We start from the raw sequence: 23,490 nt of genomic DNA, 5'->3' as shown, positions 1-23,490 counted from the left end.
GCGCTGCGGGTGTCTGCTAGAGAGAGGTACTTTGACGTCACAAAATACAATGACATCACTGTAAGTTGATGTCAGTGAAACTAAACACTAGCGATTCCAGCAGGGGGTCAGGGAAGTTGAAATCGAGACGGACTCCTGTTTTGAGGTTATGAGGAGTACAAACATGGTATGGCTGGAGGCTGTCAATGACCAGTCAGCTACCATTATCATGTTTGTAACCATGACGATGAATGTAAACAAGGGTATTCTTCAGGAAAGAATCACACATCATGAAGTGTTATATTTTTTGACATTTAAGCCTGAGGGAAAGTTTGGAAAGGGAAGGAGCCTGCTATTCAAAGGCGACTATGAACCACATAAAGTAGGAAAAATGGCCAATAAAAAAAATAAAAAAAATAAAAAATTGGAAGTGGAAACCAAACTTCATTTTCTTGCAAATTTAAATTATAATTTTATGTTTTGATAGCTGAAGAGTCAAATGCCACTTTAGTAACCAGTCAAATTTTGTGCCTTTTAGTCAGCAACACCAGAGGCGGGCAGGGTGTGAAAGCGCCCCCTGCAGAACATCTCCCCCACCCTACACCGCCAGAGGATGCTGGATGCCATGAAATTTTGGGTGACATCCCGCTATCTCTAAGGTCCGCTATCTCTAAGGTTCGCTATCTCTATGGTTCGCTATCACTAACGTGTAAAGTCTATGGAGATCAGAATCCCGCTATCTCTAATAGAGAAAAAGGTTCGCTATACCTAAAAAAGGGTCCGCTACTTCTAAGGTTCGATATCACTAATTTAGAATAAGGTTCGCTAGTTCTAAGGTTCAATATCACTAATTTTAAATAAGGTTCACTATCACTAATTTAAAATAAGGTTCGCTATCACTAATTTTGAATAAGGTCCGCTATCACTAATTTATTGAAGGTTCGCTATCTCTAAGGTTCGTTATCACTAATTCCAATAAAGGTCCGCTATACCTAAGGTTCGCTATCACTAATTTTGTTTAAGGTTCGCTATCCCTAATTAATTAAGGTTCGCTATCTCTAAGGTTCATTATCACTAATTTCGATTAAGGTTCGCTATACCTAAGGTTCAAGTATCACTAATCTTAAAAAGGTCAACTATCTCTAATTTTAAATAAGGGGTCCGCTATCTCTAATTTCAAATAAGGTCCGCTATCTCTCATTTTAAATAAGGACCGCTATAGCGAACCTTATTTGAAATTAGAGATAGCGAACCTTATTTAAAATTAGAGATAGCGAACCTTATTTAAAATTAGAGATAGCGAACCTTATTTGAAATTAGTGATAGCGAACATTAGAGATAGCGAACCTTAGAGATAGCGGACTTTATTTAAAATTAGAGATAGCGAACCTCAGGGATACCGGGATTGTTAAAATTAGAGATAGCGGACCTTATTTTAAATTAGTGATAGCGAACCTTAGAGATAGCGAACCTTCAATAAATTAGTGATAGCGGACCTTATTCAAAATTAGAGATAGCGAACCTTATTTAAAATTAGTGATATCGAACCTTAGAAATACCAAACCTTTTTCAAAATTAGTGATATCGAACCTTAGGTATAGCGGACCTTTTTCGTAATTAGTGATAATGAACCTTAGAGATAGCGAACCTTAGAGATAGCGAACCTTAGAGATAGCGAACCGTAACCGAAATTTTGTTCCCCTGAAAGTATCTTCCCCTCTAAGTCCCATTCAGACTCCACATCTCTATTTGGGCGTGTTTATGGTTAGGGATAGAATTCAACTGCATATGAATTTTCATGATTGGTATACATCCCAATTTCAAATGTGCTATGTAATTATTACACACACATGCTCCACTTGAGTGAGAGGGATGTTGTCAACACACACAATGTCTATGGGGTGGGTGTATGGAGTAAATAACCAGGAGTAGTTCCTAATATCCAAAATCGGTCCATGTATATTCACCTTGCATTTGATTCCCTAAATACGACTAAACCTTGCATTTGCAACTTCCTCTTGACCTGTACTATTTTATTTGTACTGCTATTGAACTTTGCTCAATCAAGGATCACAACAAGTTTTTTAAAAGTCAGGCGATAAAAAATACCATTTGTTAAGTTTGGTTTGGGAATGAAAATTTTAGCTTTATTAAATGTGCACGGCTATACTGAACTTTGCTTGAAATCAAGGATCACAACTGTGAAGAAATCTCTAATAAAATGATTAAGTCACGTAATATCATTACAAGAAAACATTCCTAAAGTTTGGTTTGGGAATGGAAATTTTGGCTTTATCATACAACATTGATGTGTCTGAAGGGTTTAACAAAATTTGTATGGAAGGAATGTGTTGCTGTACTATAGCAGCAATTTTTACATGTAAGGATTTTTTTTTACTTCAAAGAAAAAACCCTCCTGCTGCATTGCAGCCGTAAATTGTATGAAATGTCAATCATTTGAAACATCGTCACCATGGAATGACTTCTACTCGGAACTGGTAGTATCAACTATCCTTAAACCAACTTAGTAAGCGCTTGAAATGATGATATACATTGCAGTCTGCTAAATTCCAAATTTCCCAGAAATGGCTACATTGATATAATAGGGGCCCTATTGAATTACAATCCATCGCCTGCGTGTGACGTTCACAAATTAGACAACATTCTGGGAAAATCACCCAAGTCATGCTTCGTATTAACCCATTCTTAACTCTGCTGCACATGCAGATACCAATTTCAAATAACATAATCAGCTTTCTTTTCAATCTAAAATTGTAGAAATTTTATTATAAAATATGTTTATATGCAAAAATATTATCTTTTGCAGTATAGGCTTGATTCACACATGTAGAAAGTCCTTCAAACTGTTTCGCTTTGCTACATGCTAAAGTGCCTCACTTTTATGAGTATTAGATATCTCCACTTCAGTGGTACTACTTCAAGTTCAAAACAGTCTACGAGAAAAACACTTTCGGAGATCTCGGAGATGAAATCAACCTTAACAACAAGGACATTGTTAATACAAAACCGTAGTTTTGTTGAGTCATGTGAAAAGGAACTTTCAAATACGCCAATGTTACATGTTCTCCATTCTCCGTAACCATGGAATGTGACGTGACTCTCTTGCATTTGGTTAACATGAACATTGTGTACTAATAAAAAGAACTATCACCCTTATTTACACAAGGACTCTAACAATTGTTCTGGAACCTTGGGGCCAAGTTCAACTCAACAAGCTCTCTGAGCTGGAGCACTTTTTCGCCAGCGTTAGCTGGCTATGATCTAATTCGGAGATCTTCTTTGTTTGCTAAAGAGATTACGGGGTACTAGCATTGGTTTGAATTACTTTGCGGAACTTTTTATGGTAAAAATATATAATAGACCTGTTATTGGATTTGTAAGAAAAAGAAAGTATGAAACGAATGAAAACGAGTGAGAATTTCAAAAGTTATGGTTTGATGGAAATATGACATTAAAAGTTCATGCCAGGCCTATAATAGTTTCCACAGCATATCAACGAAAGAAAATTATAGAATCCTTGTTATCAGGCGTTCTTAGATTTACATTCGAGACCTCCTGGAGATCAGCACAGCATGAGATGTGAGTGTATTGATAACATGATTAAAACCTTTATGGACGTAAAAGTCAAAGTAAAAATATCCTATAATCTGTATCGTTTATGGATAAAAATGACTCAAAATGTCATTTATGAAATAATTTATATCTTAAACATCAGTTTTGTCTTTTCAACGGAAAAATTCGATGCAATTTCAGGGCCTATTTTTGATATGGGTATAATTTATATACATGTAGGCCAATTCCTATTATAATTGAACAATATCAGTCTTTATACATTTTATAATGTGCTATATTAAGTATAAATTGCGAATTAATATAAAATTAATGTGCATGTATAAGGCAAGTAGGATGGCAGTTTTTAGCCAATTAACTAAAAACTGCATTTCTTTATATTAATAATGAGCTAAGGGTAGCCTAAAAGGCAGAAAAGACAAAAAGACACAATTTGGAGTAATTAATTGACAGGAAGTTATAGGAGTTGTTTGGTTTGCTGTTTCTGTGTGCATGTTCTCATCATTGATGGTTTGGTGGACTGTCATGAAACATGTGCATGTTCTCATCATTGATGGTTTGGTGGACTGTCATGAAACATGTGCATGTTCTCATCATTGATGGTTTGGTGGACTGTCATGAAACATGTGCATGTTCTCATCATTGATGGTTTGGTGGACTGTCATGAAACATGTGCATGTTCTCATCATTGATGGTTTGGTGGACTGTCATGAAACATGTGCATGTTCTCATCATTGATGGTTTGGTGGACTGTCATGAAACATGTGCATGTTCTCATCATTGATGGTTTGGTGGACTGTCATGAAACATGTGCATGTTCTCATCATTGATGGTTTGGTGGACTGTCATGAAACATGATGGATCATAAAAAAGAGTGATCCTAAAAATGCCACCACCCAAACTAATTACAAGGCATCTTCTGCATTGAAGCTGGCTTTCCCTTTAAAGGGAATTTTTATTTATAATATATTCTTTTTTTTTCAACATGCCAAGTTGTACATGACATTTAAAAAAATTGTGCCCACCCCCGCTCTCTCTAGACAGGTGTCTCCCACTGAATACTCTTCATCTTTGTCAGATAAATATTTATCATCCTACTAAATATTAAAGGAGGAGAGTCCCATCAACAATCACATCCATACTTTTTCCTCCCATCAAAATGCAGATTTTGGTATCAGCATACATATATTTTTCCTCATTGAAAGATCCTTTGTTTGGATTTTGTGAGCCTTAAGTAGATTATCCCGGATATTTTTTCCTATGGGGCTTCAGAAGCACAATGTTTCCTCTCATATCAAAAGGGATTGAAATATCCAAAGAAATTACATCTAGGCGAATAATAGCACATGATGAAATTGGACCATGAAATAAAGTGTTCCCTGAAGTTCATACTGTTGGTTTTCTTCAAAATTAATCTTCCTAAAAGTTTCTCAGCTCATGCTGGGATATTATAAAATAATCCAGTTTTCAGGATTTGTTTTTACATCGTATGCCTTGTTGGTTTGTTTTCTTTCAGTACCTGTTTTACAATTTTAGACCTGTTTTAAAGGCCATGTTTGAATTCAGATTTTGTTACGCATCGAAGTATAATACCAATTCAAAATTTAAAAGCGTTATCTGCAGAATGATGCCAGTCCAATTAAGTACTGTAAACGTGCCATAGGTGCAATGAAATGGTTTGATTAGTTTAATGTCCATCCTGATCCAGCAGCCAGCCTCATTCTTTATTCAACACCTTGCTTCCTCCTCACCTCCCATTTCACGAGTCACATCACATGACAGTGGGGCACCTCAAACAGGATACTGAAATCCACATCAATGCGGACTTCTGTAGCGACTGTCTACACACTGCATATTTCATACAGTAACAGTACCGACGTTCGGATGTCTGAAAGCACCTGTATCACATGAATGAGTAATGCCGCATGTATTGCATTACAAGACGCAGTGAAAAGTCACGCTGAAAGACAACGTAGCATTTACGCATTCACCAAACAGTGCAGTATCATGTTACGTCTGTTAAGTACGAAATGCAAGCCACAGAAGTACACACTGATGTGGTTTTAGTGCGGATCTCCCCTCCTTAGGGTGCCCCAGTATGTCTCGTTGGTATGCATCCAATGTTAGCAGGATGCTATATTTGTAGTATGGCTCCTGATCACGTATCTAGATTAACATGTGAAATTGTTGACATCCATAGCCTATTGTATGAGTAAATATTGTTCTTGTATTGACTCTGACGTGACTATATGTGGGATGAGAATTATATTTACAAATTTCCCATTTTTCAACTTTAACAAACTGTGGAAATTTTTTTATTAAAATTATAATTCTACTATGTTTGAGCATAGTGTGTGCGTAGGCCTATAATTTTGTTAAAAACCACAATCGAGGACAGACTAATGAGACGCCTCTTTAACTTAGGGCATGGGAGGTGTGGACACACACACTTACTGGACAGTGACGATATATCACAGATTTAGCAAGTGGGAAAGAACCTGTAGACATGCGCTGGGATGTTCCGATACCCACAAATGTGTGTGTTGATGTTTAATCATCTTACATATAATGAATACCGGTACTTAATGAAGTTTTAACAACTTTGCTTAATTAAAGACAACAGAATAGGTGTTTTAAATTTCCAAATAGTTGATACATTACACAAGGGGTGAGAAGGGAAGGAAAAGATATATAAATGTGACATTAATTCCTATAATAATAAAAGGCAAGTGACATTGATGATGAAGTGGATAATGCTGGAAAAGGGCCAAAAATATTTGTCTCTCAAACATTTTGCAAAATGGCTATGTGCTATGCTATGCTTTTTTTCTGTGTTTTTTATTCCATCTTTTTCCTTGTTTTGGCCATTTTTCTTAAAATTCTGATAATTTAAAAAAAGTCTGTAAAAAGGCACAGTGCATGGGGCTATGCACTGGAATGGCTTTCCCTTATGCAGGTTTGGGAGACAAATATTTCTTTAGCCTATGTTGATGATATTAGTAACAATGATGTATGGTGAATAATGAAGTATTTAGGATTGCAAAACGAATACACTATCACATGAAGGTACAAACCACAGGGTACAAACAGAAAACATCAAAGTTTATGATGTAGGGGTAAATATTATGATCAGCTCAGAATAGGCGAGGTTTTTGTTACTGCACGAGACAATAATATTAAGTTCCAACTTAAGCAAAGCGCAGCTCATGTAGGTACTGTGTCATTTCATCTATGCCAGTCGTCATTCTATATCAATCCATGGTGTTATGAGTCCCGCCTATTACAAGCTGATCAGAATTTAGATGAAGTGACATTTGACATCATTCGTACCAAACAGTTGGTCAGCAGTATGCATGCGTGTCATGTTTAGTTGAGGACCTGCACTTCTTAAACTTGCTTCAAATCAGATAACAGGCAATAAGCCTATTGAAAAGTGAAACAGTTACTTGCTTTTGTTTACAAACATTACCCTCAGCTCAAAAGATGAATCTATTCAAACATTGCTGTCACTTCATCTATAGACATCCCCACTTTTTGAGGCAAATCAAGAAGTTGTGTGCGTCTTTCTTTAAAATGAATGTTATGCCCTGTCAGACTTTCATGCTGCTTGCCGCTGAAGTAAGTATCATGACGCATCAGCCAATGACAAGCCTAATTGTGTCCATTTAGCTACAATGCATATATGTCATGATGCTCAGCGGCAAGAGGCATGATAGTATGAAACCACCATTATGGTCATGGTTATTAAGTGAGAGTGAATATTTCAGACTTGAAATAGAAACAGGAATAGAAATGATCAAATTGTATTACTTACCATAGCCTGTTCTATCTTGTTGTCAATAGCTCCTCCTGCAGAGGTACTGTAAGCAAAAAGAGCAGATAAGACATTGTGGTTAGTATCAAGACAGATTCCTTCATCGTCACTAGCTGAAGTCTCCAACGTTACTTTCCATTTCCAATTCTCAAAGTCAAAATACTCAGATTCCAACATTATGGCTCATATATAATCCTGGTACAACAATGTCACATGAACAGTTGAACTAGTGTCAATTCCAGTAATTCCAGCTTTTTTGTCCAATTCAAGAAATTAATTTCCTAAGTCAAGCAATGCTCCAGTTTGATGAATTAAAATATAATGGGGCAGATACCCTTATAAAATAGTGGCATGTATCAAATGAGTTTACATAGTATCTGCCTGCATGAATCGGTCTTTCTTATATATATATCTTGATATATAAATAAAACAGCGTGGGTGTTCACTGGACTAAGACGTGATTGGCGCCCAGTTGATGTCCAATGTTTTTTGGTGATGACGATTACAATATTTGTCTCCCAACTGGTAGTAGGTATAGAGTTTCAAATAAATTGGGTTGACTTTATTTAGATGGAGTGTGGATGCATGTATAGATTTACAAACACAACATTTGGTATGATAACGATCATTTCTTTGAATTCATATCCTGATGGTAGACGAGCACTTCGCTGACAAGCAACATAGTTAGACTCAGTCACAATTAGTAGCTTGAAGAATGTAGGCGTACATCATCCAAAGTTATGTTAATATTGTACAACTCACTTCAATAAGAGCTCTTTATTACAACTGGCAATCTGTAACAGATTCAATACACTTGCTGCTTTGACAATACCAATGATTCAATTACAATCACATCATAAAATCTTTGATTTCCCAAGATGATTTCATTGTTCAAACAAAATATTATTTCATGAACATCTCCATCACATAATGATGAATTCCAATGTTTAAATGATTAAATTTTGTTTAGTAAGCAATCTTCTCAATAACCAAGTTTGAATTATTGACAACATGCCGACACTAGTCATCCAAATGTAGACCGCCGCTTGAGCATTATAATCTTCCTTTGGCGATGCCTTCTGCCAGTATCTAATAGTATACTCCACAGTAATTTGCGACTGAATGAACGAAGCAGTACTAAGAAAAACTTTACTAGGCCAGGTGGACTATATTCATTTCATGGGTGTTGAATTCCACCGTGTTGACAACAACACAAACTGTACCAGGGATGGTGATGCCTTCTACCATTTACTGGTAAATGCACTCCACATTTGGGACTATACAAACGAAGCAGTACCAAGAATATGTTTACTAGGCCAGGTGTGCTAAATATTCATTTCACAGTGTTGAATTCCTCATGGTGACAACAACACAAATACTATCAGGGATCCATTTACACATCCCTAAGTTATCAAGCTTCCATAATGTCACATTATCTGGCATTGACGAACTCTGCTCTACTTTTGCTGGAGCTTGGAAAAGTTCCATCTGGTTTGTTGGCAGTGAGAATGCATAGGCCTACAGGTTATGGGTAGATGAAGTAACTTGGCTGGTATACAAGTCTGCTATTGTCTGCATACTTGAACTAGATGAAACAGACAAAGTTGCAATACTTTGACCATGACATGTACTCCAAGAGGCACAATAGAGCTGAACTGGGACCAAAATTTTACACAGGCATCACAAGAGAAGTATTATTCAAGTTTCAATGTGATTATGTCTATGTGCACATTCTATGACTTCAACACAATACACATAGGCCTAAAATGTTCACTTAATCCATCTTGGAAAGTTATCAAATTTGTTATGTGCAAATCCAAAGGGCATATGCTGTACAAGGTATATTTAAGTGCAAGTTACTTTCATAAGCCAAGTCTAGAACTTCTCTTCTACGATTCAGGCAACATTAAAGCACATAAATGTCCCATGGTTGGTTGGTTGCTGCAAATTTATAGAGTACAAAATAATCGCTTGTGCAGCCATTTATTGATCCTACTTAAAATCCAGTACCAGTAACTCTGTGATTGTTTATGTACAAGACCAACATCAACTACGCATTATGAATTAAATAATGTTCATAGAGAGCATGTACATCGGCATATAAACTGACTTGAGCTTTGCTTGAGACATAAGCGGGGACATAAGCAGATCAATAGTTCTGTAAATACCAGGTTCTGTCAGAACAGACCACCAGGAAGAACATTAATTCTATATACAAAAGCATAATAATGTTCAGGGAAGCCAAAATCAATAGATTCATACAACATGTGATAGTCCATGTGAAATTCTCATGGATATCTGTGTCCTGTGTATACTTATATAAATACTAGTACCTTCATCTCGATGACTCGGCATTTATATAACATGATAAACAGCACATTGTTTTTGATATTCATGACATTGTAAAATTTAAAAGCTCACAACTAGTAGATGGTATTTAATTAATAGTGAATGAATATATACTCACAGTTTTTGTAAAATGAGAAAAACATAACCCATTGTGCATCACTTGAAACAATAGAAAATATTGGTAGAGAAATTATACCATATCAAGACCAAACATGCATTTCATCAAACCTCCTCACTAATAATTATTCTCCACATTAAAATGAAAACTGTTTTCTTTCCCTCCCGCTAAAATTCAGGGATTTTTCCATTGCCTTTAAGTAACCATTGCCCAGCGCTAGTAAAAGATATTTATTCAGCCATGCACACTTCTTTGTTTAGGTTGTTCAGTTGTTCCATGTTATCAAATAAACTTAATTTCTTCACAAACTTGGTAATCAAATGAATTATAATAAAGAGTAAAGATTGATACTTTGTATCGTAAGTGCACAAAATAATGAATAAATCCATAAAATGATTAAATATGGCCATATATCATACCAATTTGGATGGCCAAAATAAATGTCATGAAATGCACACCCCTGCTTTAAAGATGGTGCCTTCCACATGCAAGTGGAAAATTCCACTGGTAGTAAAACATGTACATCAATTATTGACATGCAGATAGAATACTGCATAATTTTTGTGAGGGTTTTATTTTTGTGAATTTTGACTTTTTCAAAAGCAAAGTAAAATTCAACTCACATAAAATTTTCATAGCTCATCTGAGCAACACTTCTTCATGTATCAATTCACTTTTAATGTCCAATTTCCAGTGCTTCAGATTAAGAGTGAATGTACAGATCTACAACAAGATGTCAGCTTCATCTTTATGATGCACTAACAGTCAATTTTCATGCAGCATACTAGTACTTCACGCCACTTCTTCCCTGTTCACACAGACATCACATTTTACTTTCATGCCTAATTTCATCTCAAGTGAAGAATAAAAATATCATGGAACATTTATACAAGTACATGTTTCCTATACTTCAAAAAAACATCTATTAAAATGCAACACCCTAACACACACAGAGATCCAGCCCCCCCCCCCCCCCCCACCCCGAAAGAAAGAGAGAGAGAGAGAGAGAGATCAAATTTTTAGCTTATTTTAGCTTAAAAATGTTAGGTTACTCCCAGCTTCTGTGCATGGGGATGCCAGTCTCCAGCACTCATGTCTGTGTTTCCTGAATTTCCACTGTTATTAAATGTAGGCTCCTACATGATTTCTCTTTTGTGTTCTTCTATGCTTACATCACACATCCCTATCAGTCAACACATGTTTATACTGAGCACTCTGTATTTGTACTCAGTATTACCAGGTAACCCAAATGCCTAAAATAAAGGTTGTGGTGTGTAGCAGAAGTACTGAAATTGTTTTCCTGACCCCACAATGGGATACATGAAACGTACACATTAGTGCAACCCCAGCTACCGTTAACCATTGTGTTTCTACTGGCAGAAATACCAGGTGTCACACACCATGGTCTACCTCATGAGGTGGATCAACAGTTGCTGGGTGGCCACACCGCATCACTCTGAACAGATCCGTTTCCACTGAGCACATTAACCGGTAACACTCTGAACTAAACTGCATCACCTGCCAACCTATCCCCAGTAGAAACATGCAGCAACGCACACACTCACCCCTACACTGTCATTCTTTTAGTCTTATACCCACCACACATCACACAGAGATGTCATGTCTCTCTTTGAAACTTACGTTCTCTTTCTTCGTGTCACATGTCCAATCATCTTAAAGACTACGGTATCTAATTAATGCAAGAAGCACAAAATATATATATACAGAAAAAACTCCCCAGGTTTTGTTCCAGGAGTCAGAACGGTGACAGAATAGTGTCCAACTTGCTCATACAGAATAACTTTTATAACAATTGTATCCCAGCCAGCCTGTATAATTCCTGAACAGTGCATATCTGCTTCGATTTTGAGAGCAGACTTTGTACCATTAAATTTATCTCAGTTTAAGCTTCATATGGATTATACAATGCAAAGGGTTATCATATCAATTTATGCTTATCATATAGTCGACTGGGAAATTTGAACATTATTATTTATTTGAATTTAATTTTCATCCATTTACTGAACTATCAAATTGTAGCTAATTTCTGTTTTCAATAGCCCATTTTCCCCCTTTATTTTTGCTTAGTATTAAAGATCCAGCCAGCATGCTATTTGTGAGCTAGCAAACAAAAACTCTTCAAATGCACATTCAACTTGGAACAAAAGTAAATAGCAAGTTACTTGACTATGTATTTACTTATGTAATTTGGAGAAGAAGACATTGTTCAAAAGGAAAGATACAATAGTAATACAGTTGGTATTGAACTAAAAAAAAAGTTTGACCTGGAAGTATACATCCTGCGATTTGGAGAAAAGCAAGAAACCTGTAGCACCCCATGAAAAACTTTTTTTGAGGCTAGGTATGGATCAGCAAACATGCTCAACTACACTTCTGCTGAGAATCGAACCAGGGTTGCAGTAGTGAGGGGCAAGTGCATCAACTACTACCAATCATCCTTCCAACAAACAAAAGTACAAACAAACATAAATAAATAAGCCAAGTAAATAATAATTACTTCAGAATGGAGAGGCATAATGACCTGTACAGTAACATAAGTCTGACTCAATCTACATTCTAGGCGAGTAAATATCTTTAATTGGTACTAAATCCCTTTCTCAATATAACAAGTTAAATCCTTTAGTCCAAAACAAATATGATTCAGTGCTTGCCTTCATTTGAAAAGTGATCTCATCTATATTTCACATGTGGCAAAACATCTTTAATTGGGTCTAAATCCTTTTTTTTGATTAAACAATTTCTCAATGTAATAAGCTATACAATTTTTCGCCTTGCCGCGGCAGTGACATCACTGCGCTAAGGCAGCTGTTTCGCTCATGCATCTATGCAGCGACTTTAAATGTGTGCATGTGAACGCCAGTGACTTGGGCGAATGCTTATGATTTGAAGCTGTGCCCAATGATATGCACATTGACGTCTGTGTCTCACCAAGGTAAAATCTGGAATACATTAAACTCAAAATCAAACGTGATTCTGTACTTGCCTTCGCTTCAAAGGTAATCTCATCATCCCTGAATATGTCAAACTAGAGTACGCCAAATGAAAAAACACATGCACCATACAACAGATATAATATTATTATGTCAGGATTGACAACAACAACAAATCGTACCATCGCAACCTCACACTTATTTAATAAGTAATGCGCAAATATTCAATGTCCGTAAATAACGCGCTTTGCACTTCAATTAGTGCCGATTATGTCCTAGATTTGCAGGGATGATTATTTACTATGTGATTTGTCTTGCTGAAAGGTATGTTCACATGACCCGTATGTTACTGTGAAACAGAGGTAGGATAAAATAATCTTCTTAATGCAGGCAATGATCACCACAGTCCCCATGACCATTTACAAGAAGTGCTCCATGTTACACAGCAGGGAAAAAAGCAACTCTTCAATCCTACTTGAAGGTGTTTAAAAAACCTGCAAACTGGAAAAAAGAAAACAGGCTGAAAATTTGTATAAAGTGCAGATATTTGGACAAAAAAAGCACAACAACCAGAATTCAGGTTAAACAGAAAGCTGTCCAAGAACTAAAACAAACACCTGGGGAAATTTCCACTTTTGGCATTAAATGGATCTGACAGAAGTATCATTCAATTTTTAAACAATTGTGGGATGTTATCTTGTATTACTTTCATCTTACAGTTACATGGCTTCATCACTTCCAGGAAGTGGATTGATGACATCTAGTAGAAGAACAAGAATGCATCCAAACACTGAATTTTGTCCGCATGTTGGCTCCCCTGGGTTGGCTCACATAGAAGGATAACTTCTGTTTCTATAAGAAGGATAACTTCTGTTTCTATCACCAAAAATATTTCTCTTGCTCACACATGCACGTAAGTTCACTACTACTTTTAGCGGTAGCATTGTTAGCCTAACCTAAATTCACGATCTTAACCTGAGAACCCTCGTCTGAACAGGCCTATTGTTGTATTCTTTATAGCAGACTTTGCACTACCTACGTACCTATCTCATCGTTATCTATAATTAAGATAATAATTATCATTCTCGGTCATCACCATATGGGTCACTTTGACACAGTAACTGTTTGTTGCAATGACATAAAGCACATGGACATCCACAGGTTTTAACTAGCCCTACTAGTATAGGGCCTTTTGACTGTGGTGATCCAAAACCATGCATGCATAAAACCTGGCTATGTCCAGAGAGCTGCTGCCAGTGACTGCTAATTCCCCAGAAATATCTCGGGACAGCGGTTAGTGGGTTGTGAGCTGTCACTGGGTTTTTAGCAGTTCTCAGTATATAGCATGGTGTATATAATGTGTAATATAAAAAAAGGCCCTGTGGTAGGGCTAGTTTTAACCTTGTCAGTATCATTTCAATCATCTCTGATAAAAAAAAAAATTAAACTAACTTTTCAAAATATTGACTTGAACTTTACCCTTACACTGGTACGGCAACAAATTGTTTGCTGGAGAGAAAACTACTCTATTCACTGGGATAGAACCCAATTCACAGAATTGGGTTAATCATAGGTAATTCTTAGCACCTTCATTATGTGCACCATACACCATTATATTTCATTAAAACTTGGACTCAAATTCATGCAAGCTGGGGACAATTTGTTTAGCTATCAGTCTAGAATATTTTTGATGTCAGCAGGGATATGACCATTTTAACCATATCAGTTAGCATCCTAAATAAAACCAAAACATACACAATATATCTCCGTGCTACAAATGAAGACATCATCACAAGAATGATTTTCAGTGAAAAAAAATAAGGCCAACATTCCCCAAAATAGGCTAGATATAATTAAATAGATTCAAATGGAATTCTGAAAATTATCATGCATGTAAGTGTCTTTAGGGGAAACAACACTATTTATCTACAGCGATGTGCAGCTTAAACTAATCATCCAGGCATACTTATTTACTTGCCAATTACCACCTGACATCTGTTGGGGCACATAATTTCCACATAAAAAGCTAGAAAACAACCTGTGCTACAAAGCGCATGTCTACTATGTCCAACTACTCACGTTCGCAGGGTCATAGGAACTCTTACGTATAAGTATTTACCGTGTCATTATGTCAACTTCACACACATCCATGACACTTATTAGCTATAACTGAGTACACAAATTACTATCAATTCACTTTAAATTTAAAGGCCCAGCTTGTGCATACATATAAATGTAGTATCATAATATTTTCAAAATTACTATCTTTTGTACACATATACAATTGATAATTTCATGCTCCTGTTTATTTTGTCACAAAATTTGTTTAGTAAAGAGACAATAATGCTGTTGTTTTAAGGTCAGTTCTTTCCCAGACTCCAAATAAACAGCTGGAAAGAGAACTTGGAAAGGTCAGAAAAGAATGAAATCAGTGTCAGCATTCCTATCTACTGAAGATAGCAATTGGCAACTTAGTGTGTGCTGTGCTGTGACCTTTCTTGATCTGTTTGCTTGCTTGCTTGCTTGCTTGCTTGCTTGCTTGTTTGTGGCAAAATGAATTGCAGGATTGTGAGCCGCTTTTGATCATCTGTTGCAGACCAATTTATAGACTCTACAATTATATGTTCGCTTAAATATTTGATCCTAGATAAATAAATGAAATGTTTTTTTCCACTTGACCTTAAGCTGGAAAATCTTAACCATATACAAGATTGTTCTTTAGACGTCATTGTACTATTAGCTTAGTTGATCAGGAAGGACACATATTGACCCATATCATACCAATAATAACCTTTCTGTGTGGACATGTTGATGTTTAAGTTACGCACACATAAGTATTGATTATCTATCTTAAACTGATTGTCCCAAGCTCAAACTCAGCACAGTCTGAATGCCACTTTCAATCACAGACAAATTAACAGGACAGTTAGCTTGTCAGTGCAATTTTGCAGACTATAGTACTGTATAAGTGATTATTTTTGCGTCTAGAGTTTTTCGCATTTCTGACAAAAGTAAACGTGTGTGTATTGATATTTTTGCGAAATTCATGCCTAAACAATGCTATTATAAGACAAAAGTAACACAATCTTGTCCATGGGGGGCCAAAGGTGGCAAATTAGAAATTGAGATAATGGCAAAAATATGGAGTAAAAAAGCAATAAAATACATTTATAAACGCACATCACAAAACTTCAGAATTTAGAACTAAGTATGCTAGACCTTTGGTGTTTTCAGTATTATGATAGCCTAATGTTTGTATTTAAATATCCCTGATTAAAGTAACTCAATTTTCAAACATTCCTCCTTTGGTTCTCATGGAGCACATGCAATTTGTATGTTGTTAAATTTGCGACTTCACCACTACTAAAATAAAATTGCAAAAATAAAACCCTAAAAAAAATTACAGATGAAACGTTTAATTGTCAAGATTGACGAATGGTCAGAATCATATAGCATTTCTCCTTTAGGCCTTTGGGTGGCCCTCCATGGGACATATGAACATATTGATATATTTAAAAAAGTACCCAGCCCTTGTCAAGAACTTGTCCTCAGTAAATTAAACATAGTAGTTCATAACTGACTATGTTAGAAATGTTTTTAACTTGTCAAATCCAGATGTGATTGCATCTTGTGACATTTAAAGATCTGTGATGAGTTTCACTGCACCTCAGGTTTCATGTCAGTCAAAAATAGAATGAAGTTCAAGCACCAGCAGAAAAATACTAGGAATACATGTATGCCTATTCAAAAAAGAAAAGAAATTTTGATCAACAGATTGTAGCACGTGGAGCTCTCGCACTTACGGCCGGGGGTCCAGGGGCCCGCTTAAGGGGTATCACCGCCCTAGAAAAAAAAATTTTTGCTCTTCTTATGATGAAAAAACTCATTTTTTTATTTTTATTTTTTATTTTTTTTTTGCCCGGCAGCGCCCGGCATAGCTACAACCCCGAATCTAGGTTATTGATTTTAAAGGCATACAAACATCCAAACACAAGGGCACATGTACATGCTTAAAAACACGCATTTAAATGTCATGAATTTGCCATTCATGTTGACATTAGCACATCTCATCCCAACAAAACTTTCCCACGCCAAGTGCCTGCATATTTGCTGTGTCTTTTACACCGCATCCTTGCGCTGACAGATGAGTGTGCCGTGTCCTCCGGTTAAGTTTGTGATCACTGATCACGTTCTTGTTTACGCAGCAAACATTAAGAAGCTAGATTGTTAACTTACACCTGCCGCTGATAATTGGACTTTTCCAGTTGAAAATCATACACCCCCTCTGGAAGACATAACCTTAATCTTTCACACAGTGCATGTAGACTTCAAATGGAGTCACCTATTCAGGTAATTCAATTTAAAATACATACGCCCTGTGTGAAATATTAAGCGCATGATGTCTTCCATAGGGGGTGTATGGATTTCAAATAGAATAGCCTAACGGCCAACCTGTTCTGATTACTTATAAGATGTCTATTTACTATTTATTTTCGGCAGATGTGTGAAATTATAAATGAGAGCCAAACATAAACATTTAACTTGCAACATAAATCAAAACTTGCACTAATTGGCACATCGTTTCTTCCTTTTCTCAGAATTGTTGATATACTTAAAATAATGGATCCATACAATAATTTAACCCACCTGCGATGACCAATATACATAAAGAACACCAGAGCGGAAAAAACACCTTGCGCATAATCGCTTGATTTGAACGCGACATAAATAAACCATCAAAAACTGGCTGAAATTGCCTTACTTACTCCAAATGGGCTCTGAATGCGCCACTGGCACTATCTCGGCCAAGTAATAACAGTTTGCCCATCTCCGCAAGGAATATCAATAGGTAGATTCAATAGGTATTTTCGCAGAAATAAGGTCTGTGAATTGGCCATTATTACCAGTATGAAGAGAGAAATGAAGTCAATGACACTCACAGTGCCTGCAAATTTCAGCAATGTAAGTAAGGTCTCAAAATATAAAAAGTATGCACCAATTTGGATGTAGCTTTACATTGTTTTTGTATGTTTTATAACATACAAATTGCCAGAATCCGTTTGAAAATCCTTTATTTTTTTCCTTTTTACGCACCATGTTCACGAGATCAAAAGAGGCTTGTGAGAAAAATCTGAATTTAAAAGCATGTGAACACAGGCCAATCAGCCCCAAAACGGGATGAAAATAAATAAAAAGGCGGGAATTTGGACTCACAAAAACCTGAATTCAGGCTAAAACCTGAAAAGTGGCATCTCTGATTATAAATACGCCCGGTACGCTAAGTTCATTCTCTGTATGGCTGTATCTGTAATAAACGTACGCCCCTCTGGAATCAAGCGCATGAAAACTCATATGGTAACCTTAAAATTAATGAAATTACCTAACCCCCTTCATTACTTTTTCACTGATCCACTGGACTTGATTCAGCATTGGTCTTGGGACAGGCTTTCAACCAAGAACTAATCTCCTGGACTAAGACTAAGACTTTGGGGTTCAAGACCAAGATCGAGAGTACGAAACCAATACCAGCAATTTGGTCTTACAATGGTCCCAACACTTGCCAGTCAAGGCTTGTGATGATTTGCAAATGTTAACCTCATCTCCGGTTTATATTGCCGATGTCTAATAAAGCTAGCCGAAGAAAGGACGGATGGACTGGCGGAAGGAATTATGTATCAGCCCAAGCAATACCCTTGCAATGCTCATCATTATGCTAACCACATTGGATTTGAATAAACACTTGGTAATAAAACATCATGCTAATTCTGCACTGACATTTACTTAATGGATATAAATATAATTGTCCATTTAAATGTGATTATTGATGCAAGTACATGCAGTAATAACATTTACATCTGGATTGCTGACATTTGCTGGAGACATCTTGTAAATATGTAAGATCTGGTGAAGAAATTATAGAAATGTTTTTAATGCTAACACCACACTATATGCAATGGTATATATCATTTAACTCCGATATAATGCTTTATGAGCCAAGGAATAATAAAGAAAGGAATAAAACAACTAATTTGTGTCCGATGTTCCTGTAAATGAAAGGAACTTGATTTGTTACCATGTAGCGTACAGTTGGCACCTCAGGCTATAGCAGTGTTGTAACGAGTCACCCTTGAGTCAAGTCTCAAGTAAAATCAAGTCATTTACTAGTTTGCCCAAGTCAAATCAAGTCATATAGACACCTTGTCAAGTCAGGCGAGTCAACACATTGGTCACGTCCAGTCAAAAACTTGAGTCACTCGAATCAAGTCAAGTCATCAAAATATGTGACTTGAGTCAACTCAATTTCAAGTCAACTCAATTTCAAGTCAGTGAATAAACTTGTTACAACACTGTGCTATATACCAATTAGAGGCAGCGCAGACTTTTGACTTCAGATGTGGATACGGATTTTGTCTTTTATATAAGATCTAGTAGGATTTTCATTTTTCAAACCTCTCACTTTGCTTTGCCATTTGAAAACAAATCCCTGAAAGCTGAGAAAAAAAAACAATCAAATTTGACTAAATCATCTCAGAATAACCCAATAAATTGATAGATAGTAATTTATGAAATGTAGAGGCAGTTTGTTAGTCAACAAGGGATTTTCAACTTATTGTTATAATTAAAGACCGAATTAAAAAGACTAGTTTGCATCTGACGTCAGAGCAAAGGCGCAACGTGATTGATTGCTGACCTGCGCAGTACAGTATTTTTGGTCTACTTGACAGGACGTCATACGCGAACTAGTCTTTTTAATTCGGTCTTCAATTATATCAATGGTATATGTAGTATGACATTGAACATCACTTTCCAACATCACATTTAATATGATGATTCGATTTCCTTTCACATCCGCCTCAGAGTTCTGCATCCTCCTCACTACATCCTCTCCATGGCCTACCATCAAGAGAAAGACCTGCAGGGCTTAACCTAGTCTACTTCATAGCCCCTTTTTGAAATCCATATTTTGATATCAACTCTTTTCACAATTATTCAGAACAAGAACTGCTCTCATCCTGAAAATCGAGATGCCAGAGAGTGAAAACAACAAAAACTCTCTGTGCGAAGCAGGCACTGGGGATGTGTTATGTTCTGTTGACTGGGCAAGTCTAGAAATATGTGACAGTGCGCACTAATCAAGAAGCCTTGATTCGTGCAAATTTAGAATTGGTGCAATTTACATATCTACCGCCCTCTGCCCTCTATCTAATCAGTCAGTCACTAAAACAAAGATGGCAATTAGCTTTTAATATATATCACGCAACCAACTGCCGATTTTGCTGTTAAAATGGCCCCTCAAATCAGTATTATTGTACTATATTAATGATTGAAGTAAATTAGACCATAATTAGCCATTTTGGGGTTTCAGTTGCATCAATATGCTATGTAATTAGTCAAACTGGGAATCAAACTAAGAGCTACTACAACAACTACATTTTTTTTTCTGCAAACTGTCATTGTTTCCATGTGGATTTCTATACCTGCTGGGGTCAATTGTTATAACAAAAAGGGACAGCAAAGTAGGCTAGGCTATAGCATACCAACAGGGAACTTCTTAATAATGTTATTATTTTGAACTCATTAATATAAGTGTAGTCAAATAATCCAATTCTATATCCTTCAGAGATCGTTTCTGGGCATTGCTTACCACTTTCATCTGATCACATTCTACATAATACTATATTCTCTTAATCTCCCTCAGACAGTGCAATACTAGAAGTTCTTTTTTTTCTAATTATCTTGATGGCAATGCTATTAGCTGATGATATCACAGATGAGGTTCTCAAGTAACTGTTTTTACTCTCTCATGACATATCAATTTCTCCGATCTGACCCATGGTATTATGTTTTTCCAAGAGAGTATTTTCATAGATACCATTTGGTATGATTACTGGGGGATCTATGCAATTCAGGTTTAAAGAATCACCCCTTTCTTTTTGTGCCAGTCTGTGTACTGATGCCTAAGTGTGTGTGTGGGGGGGTACACATGAGACATGTGTTTATAAACTGTTCAAAATTAATATGCCTACTGTATGTGTGCCCACAGGTAAGTAGAAAACATGCTTTAACAAAATGCTTAATTGGAACAGTATGATGATGGGTAGAAAACATGCTTTAACAAAATGTTTAAAGGGAACAGTATGATGGGTATGGGGCCACTGTGGTTGCCGAAAGTATTTATCAATTTCAGAGTTTATATTTGTATTCCTGCAAGGTGTTATGCGAAACCCGTCCACCTGTCTTTTGGACGGACAACTTCAAAAGTAGAAGGTTGGAAAAATTATCAATAACATATGTGTAGGCACTTTTGGACAAGAAAACAATGCATAACCTGTCCGGCGGTATCAATCACCTATAGGGATATATTTATAATATATCCTGTTAAAAAGTCTCAAATTTTGGTAAAATCAACAACTAAAAGCCTCTAAATCAAAATGTCTATAAGAATGTAATTCTGATGCATTATCACAGTAACAACGTACAGTCGCCATTTTAATATTGCGAAATATAAATGGTTGTCATTCGCCATGTGATAGCGCTCTCACTAGCAGCTTAAAAACCTCAGGTAGGATTGGCCATCAGATCTGTGGACGGCGGGGGATGGGTAGAGTATAGTTTTTGGATCCTGGCTAAAATGCTTTCTTTCACCGTATGTGGAATACAACAATTTCTGGCAGTCAACCATGATATTTATAAGTTTCCCGTCTACTTACTCCGATGACATTTACAATATAAGGACTACACAGATTACATCAATATTTTGTCCTGCTTTACTGCTTGCATTCATGCCTCTCCATTACACATTATCACCCCCTATTTCTTGTTAATGGCTTCGGTAACTCAATATAAATGTGTAAGGTGCGTGACATTCCATGCTTATTACAAATCATCTGGACTCGCCAACCGTCTTGGCACAACTCTTAATTCTATTTAAAGCAGTTTTCTAAAATATGTTTATTGATGCTTCAAGTTGTTGGCATATGCTTACATAATGTGATTATGTTTTTAAAGATCACCCTCACATAGGGAGGTGCGGTGCTGCGGAGAATCTGAAAGCAGCCCCCTTGCTATGAAATTTGGAACCAAAGTCCACATTTTTTTTCCCAAAATGTTTGGCAAATTTCAACAATTTTGTCTACAATTAGGCAAAATTGGGCCATTTTCCAGAAAAAATGAGAAACTTTTAAAAATATGATCCATCCATATACCAAAATTATTGGTCTAGAAAAAGGGGTCATTGGTATACCAAATGGCTTAAAATAGACCTGTGTTTGTGGCACACCCCATATGGTCATTTGTGCTCAATACTGCATGGGGAGGGGGAAATAATTGATGTTTACTTGTTTAAAAATTACGAAAACAGAATGCTAGCGTAAATATCGCATTCACTGCAACTGAACATTAATATTATGATTTTCCTGTTTTAATAATATTTTCCAGACAATTTCATGCTTGAAGTGCACTGAAGAGAGCACTTAACCAGATGTTAAATTATGACATGTGGTACATTACATTTGTAGGAAAGTTCCACAAGCGGCACTTATTAGAGTAGGGGTGCTAATAAGATTAAATATGATGATGGTTACCCAGGACCCAACAAATCCACAGTGGGCATCTCAATTTGGATGTCCGAGTTACCAACTTCCTTTGAAAGTCATCAAAATAAACAAATAAATACTGTAAGTAAATAAATACTGTCAGTAAAAAATATATAAATAAATAAACAAATATAAAAAAAAATTAAAAATATGAAATGAAATGAAATAAAGTAAACAAACAAATAAATCAATAAATACAAGTAAAGAAATAAAGCAACAAACAATAAATAAGCAATAAGCAAATGAATGAATGAATGAATGAATGAATGAATGAAGGGAGGAATGCATGAATGAATGAACAAACAAATGAAATACAATTTAATTTATAACTTTATAAATAAATTATAACTGTAAAAGCAACAAGTATATATTCATGGAAATGAACATAATTATTTTATAGTCTATATGGTATGATTACCACAGGTGTGCTGTAATAATATAGTAATTGTTTTGTTCATTTATTAAGGCAATAACAGTCATACACAAAATCAGATAATAAAAAAAAATGATCAAAAATCAGATTTTTGTAAAGAGAATGGATGTTTTACGATACTGTGCAAGTGATACAACAGGACACGACATGAGGGTAAAATGTGATGTCACAGACAAAAAATCAAACTGTTTGAGACCACCTGTGTTACTGTGTTTCTGGGTGCGAGTCCTGGGTAATCACTAAGGACATTGAAAACAACATAAATGCCTAAACATCTTGCTACAGAGTTTTGTTAAACATCAAGCGTGTGGATTGGATGCCAAATGAAACAATCTTCAACACCACTCCACTGGTTGCCACAGTCAAGACTTATCAACTCAAATTTCTCGGCCATATACTTCGTCTTACAAAACGACAAGCCTGTGAAAGAATATGTCCTTTATATTCCACCACATGGGAAGAGGAAACCGGGATGGCAGCGCACATTGTACTTGCTGTATGTCCAGCACCTCATGGGAGATACTGATGCTGTAGCCAAACAAAATTGTTTCGCTAGTCCAAGATCACAACAGTTGGAAAAGCTTGTAGTCTGGGCTGCAGCCGATGATGATGATGATGTGATGTCACATTTTGGCTATTTGGAGAGTTTGTCTGACGTC

At 36.2% G+C, this 23,490-nt stretch overlaps 1 protein-coding gene across 3 annotated transcripts in view; it reads right to left on the bottom strand.

Moving 5' to 3' along the window:
• LOC140155750 (uncharacterized) overlaps nucleotides 1-23,490 on the bottom strand; it is a 111,669-nt gene that overhangs the window by 7,541 nt on the left and 80,638 nt on the right. For all 3 annotated transcript variants that reach the window (XM_072178701.1, XM_072178702.1, XM_072178703.1), the window contains one exon: nucleotides 7,385-7,430. In XM_072178701.1, the coding sequence (XP_072034802.1) occupies nucleotides 7,385-7,430 (46 nt within the window). The remainder of the gene's footprint in view (nucleotides 1-7,384; nucleotides 7,431-23,490) is intronic.

The sequence above is a fragment of the Amphiura filiformis genome, chromosome 6 (assembly GCF_039555335.1).
Source record: "Amphiura filiformis chromosome 6, Afil_fr2py, whole genome shotgun sequence".
NCBI lineage: Eukaryota > Metazoa > Echinodermata > Ophiuroidea > Amphilepidida > Amphiuridae > Amphiura > Amphiura filiformis.
Note: the sequence above shows the minus strand (reverse complement) of the source record. Positions and strands in the feature narration are given on the sequence as shown.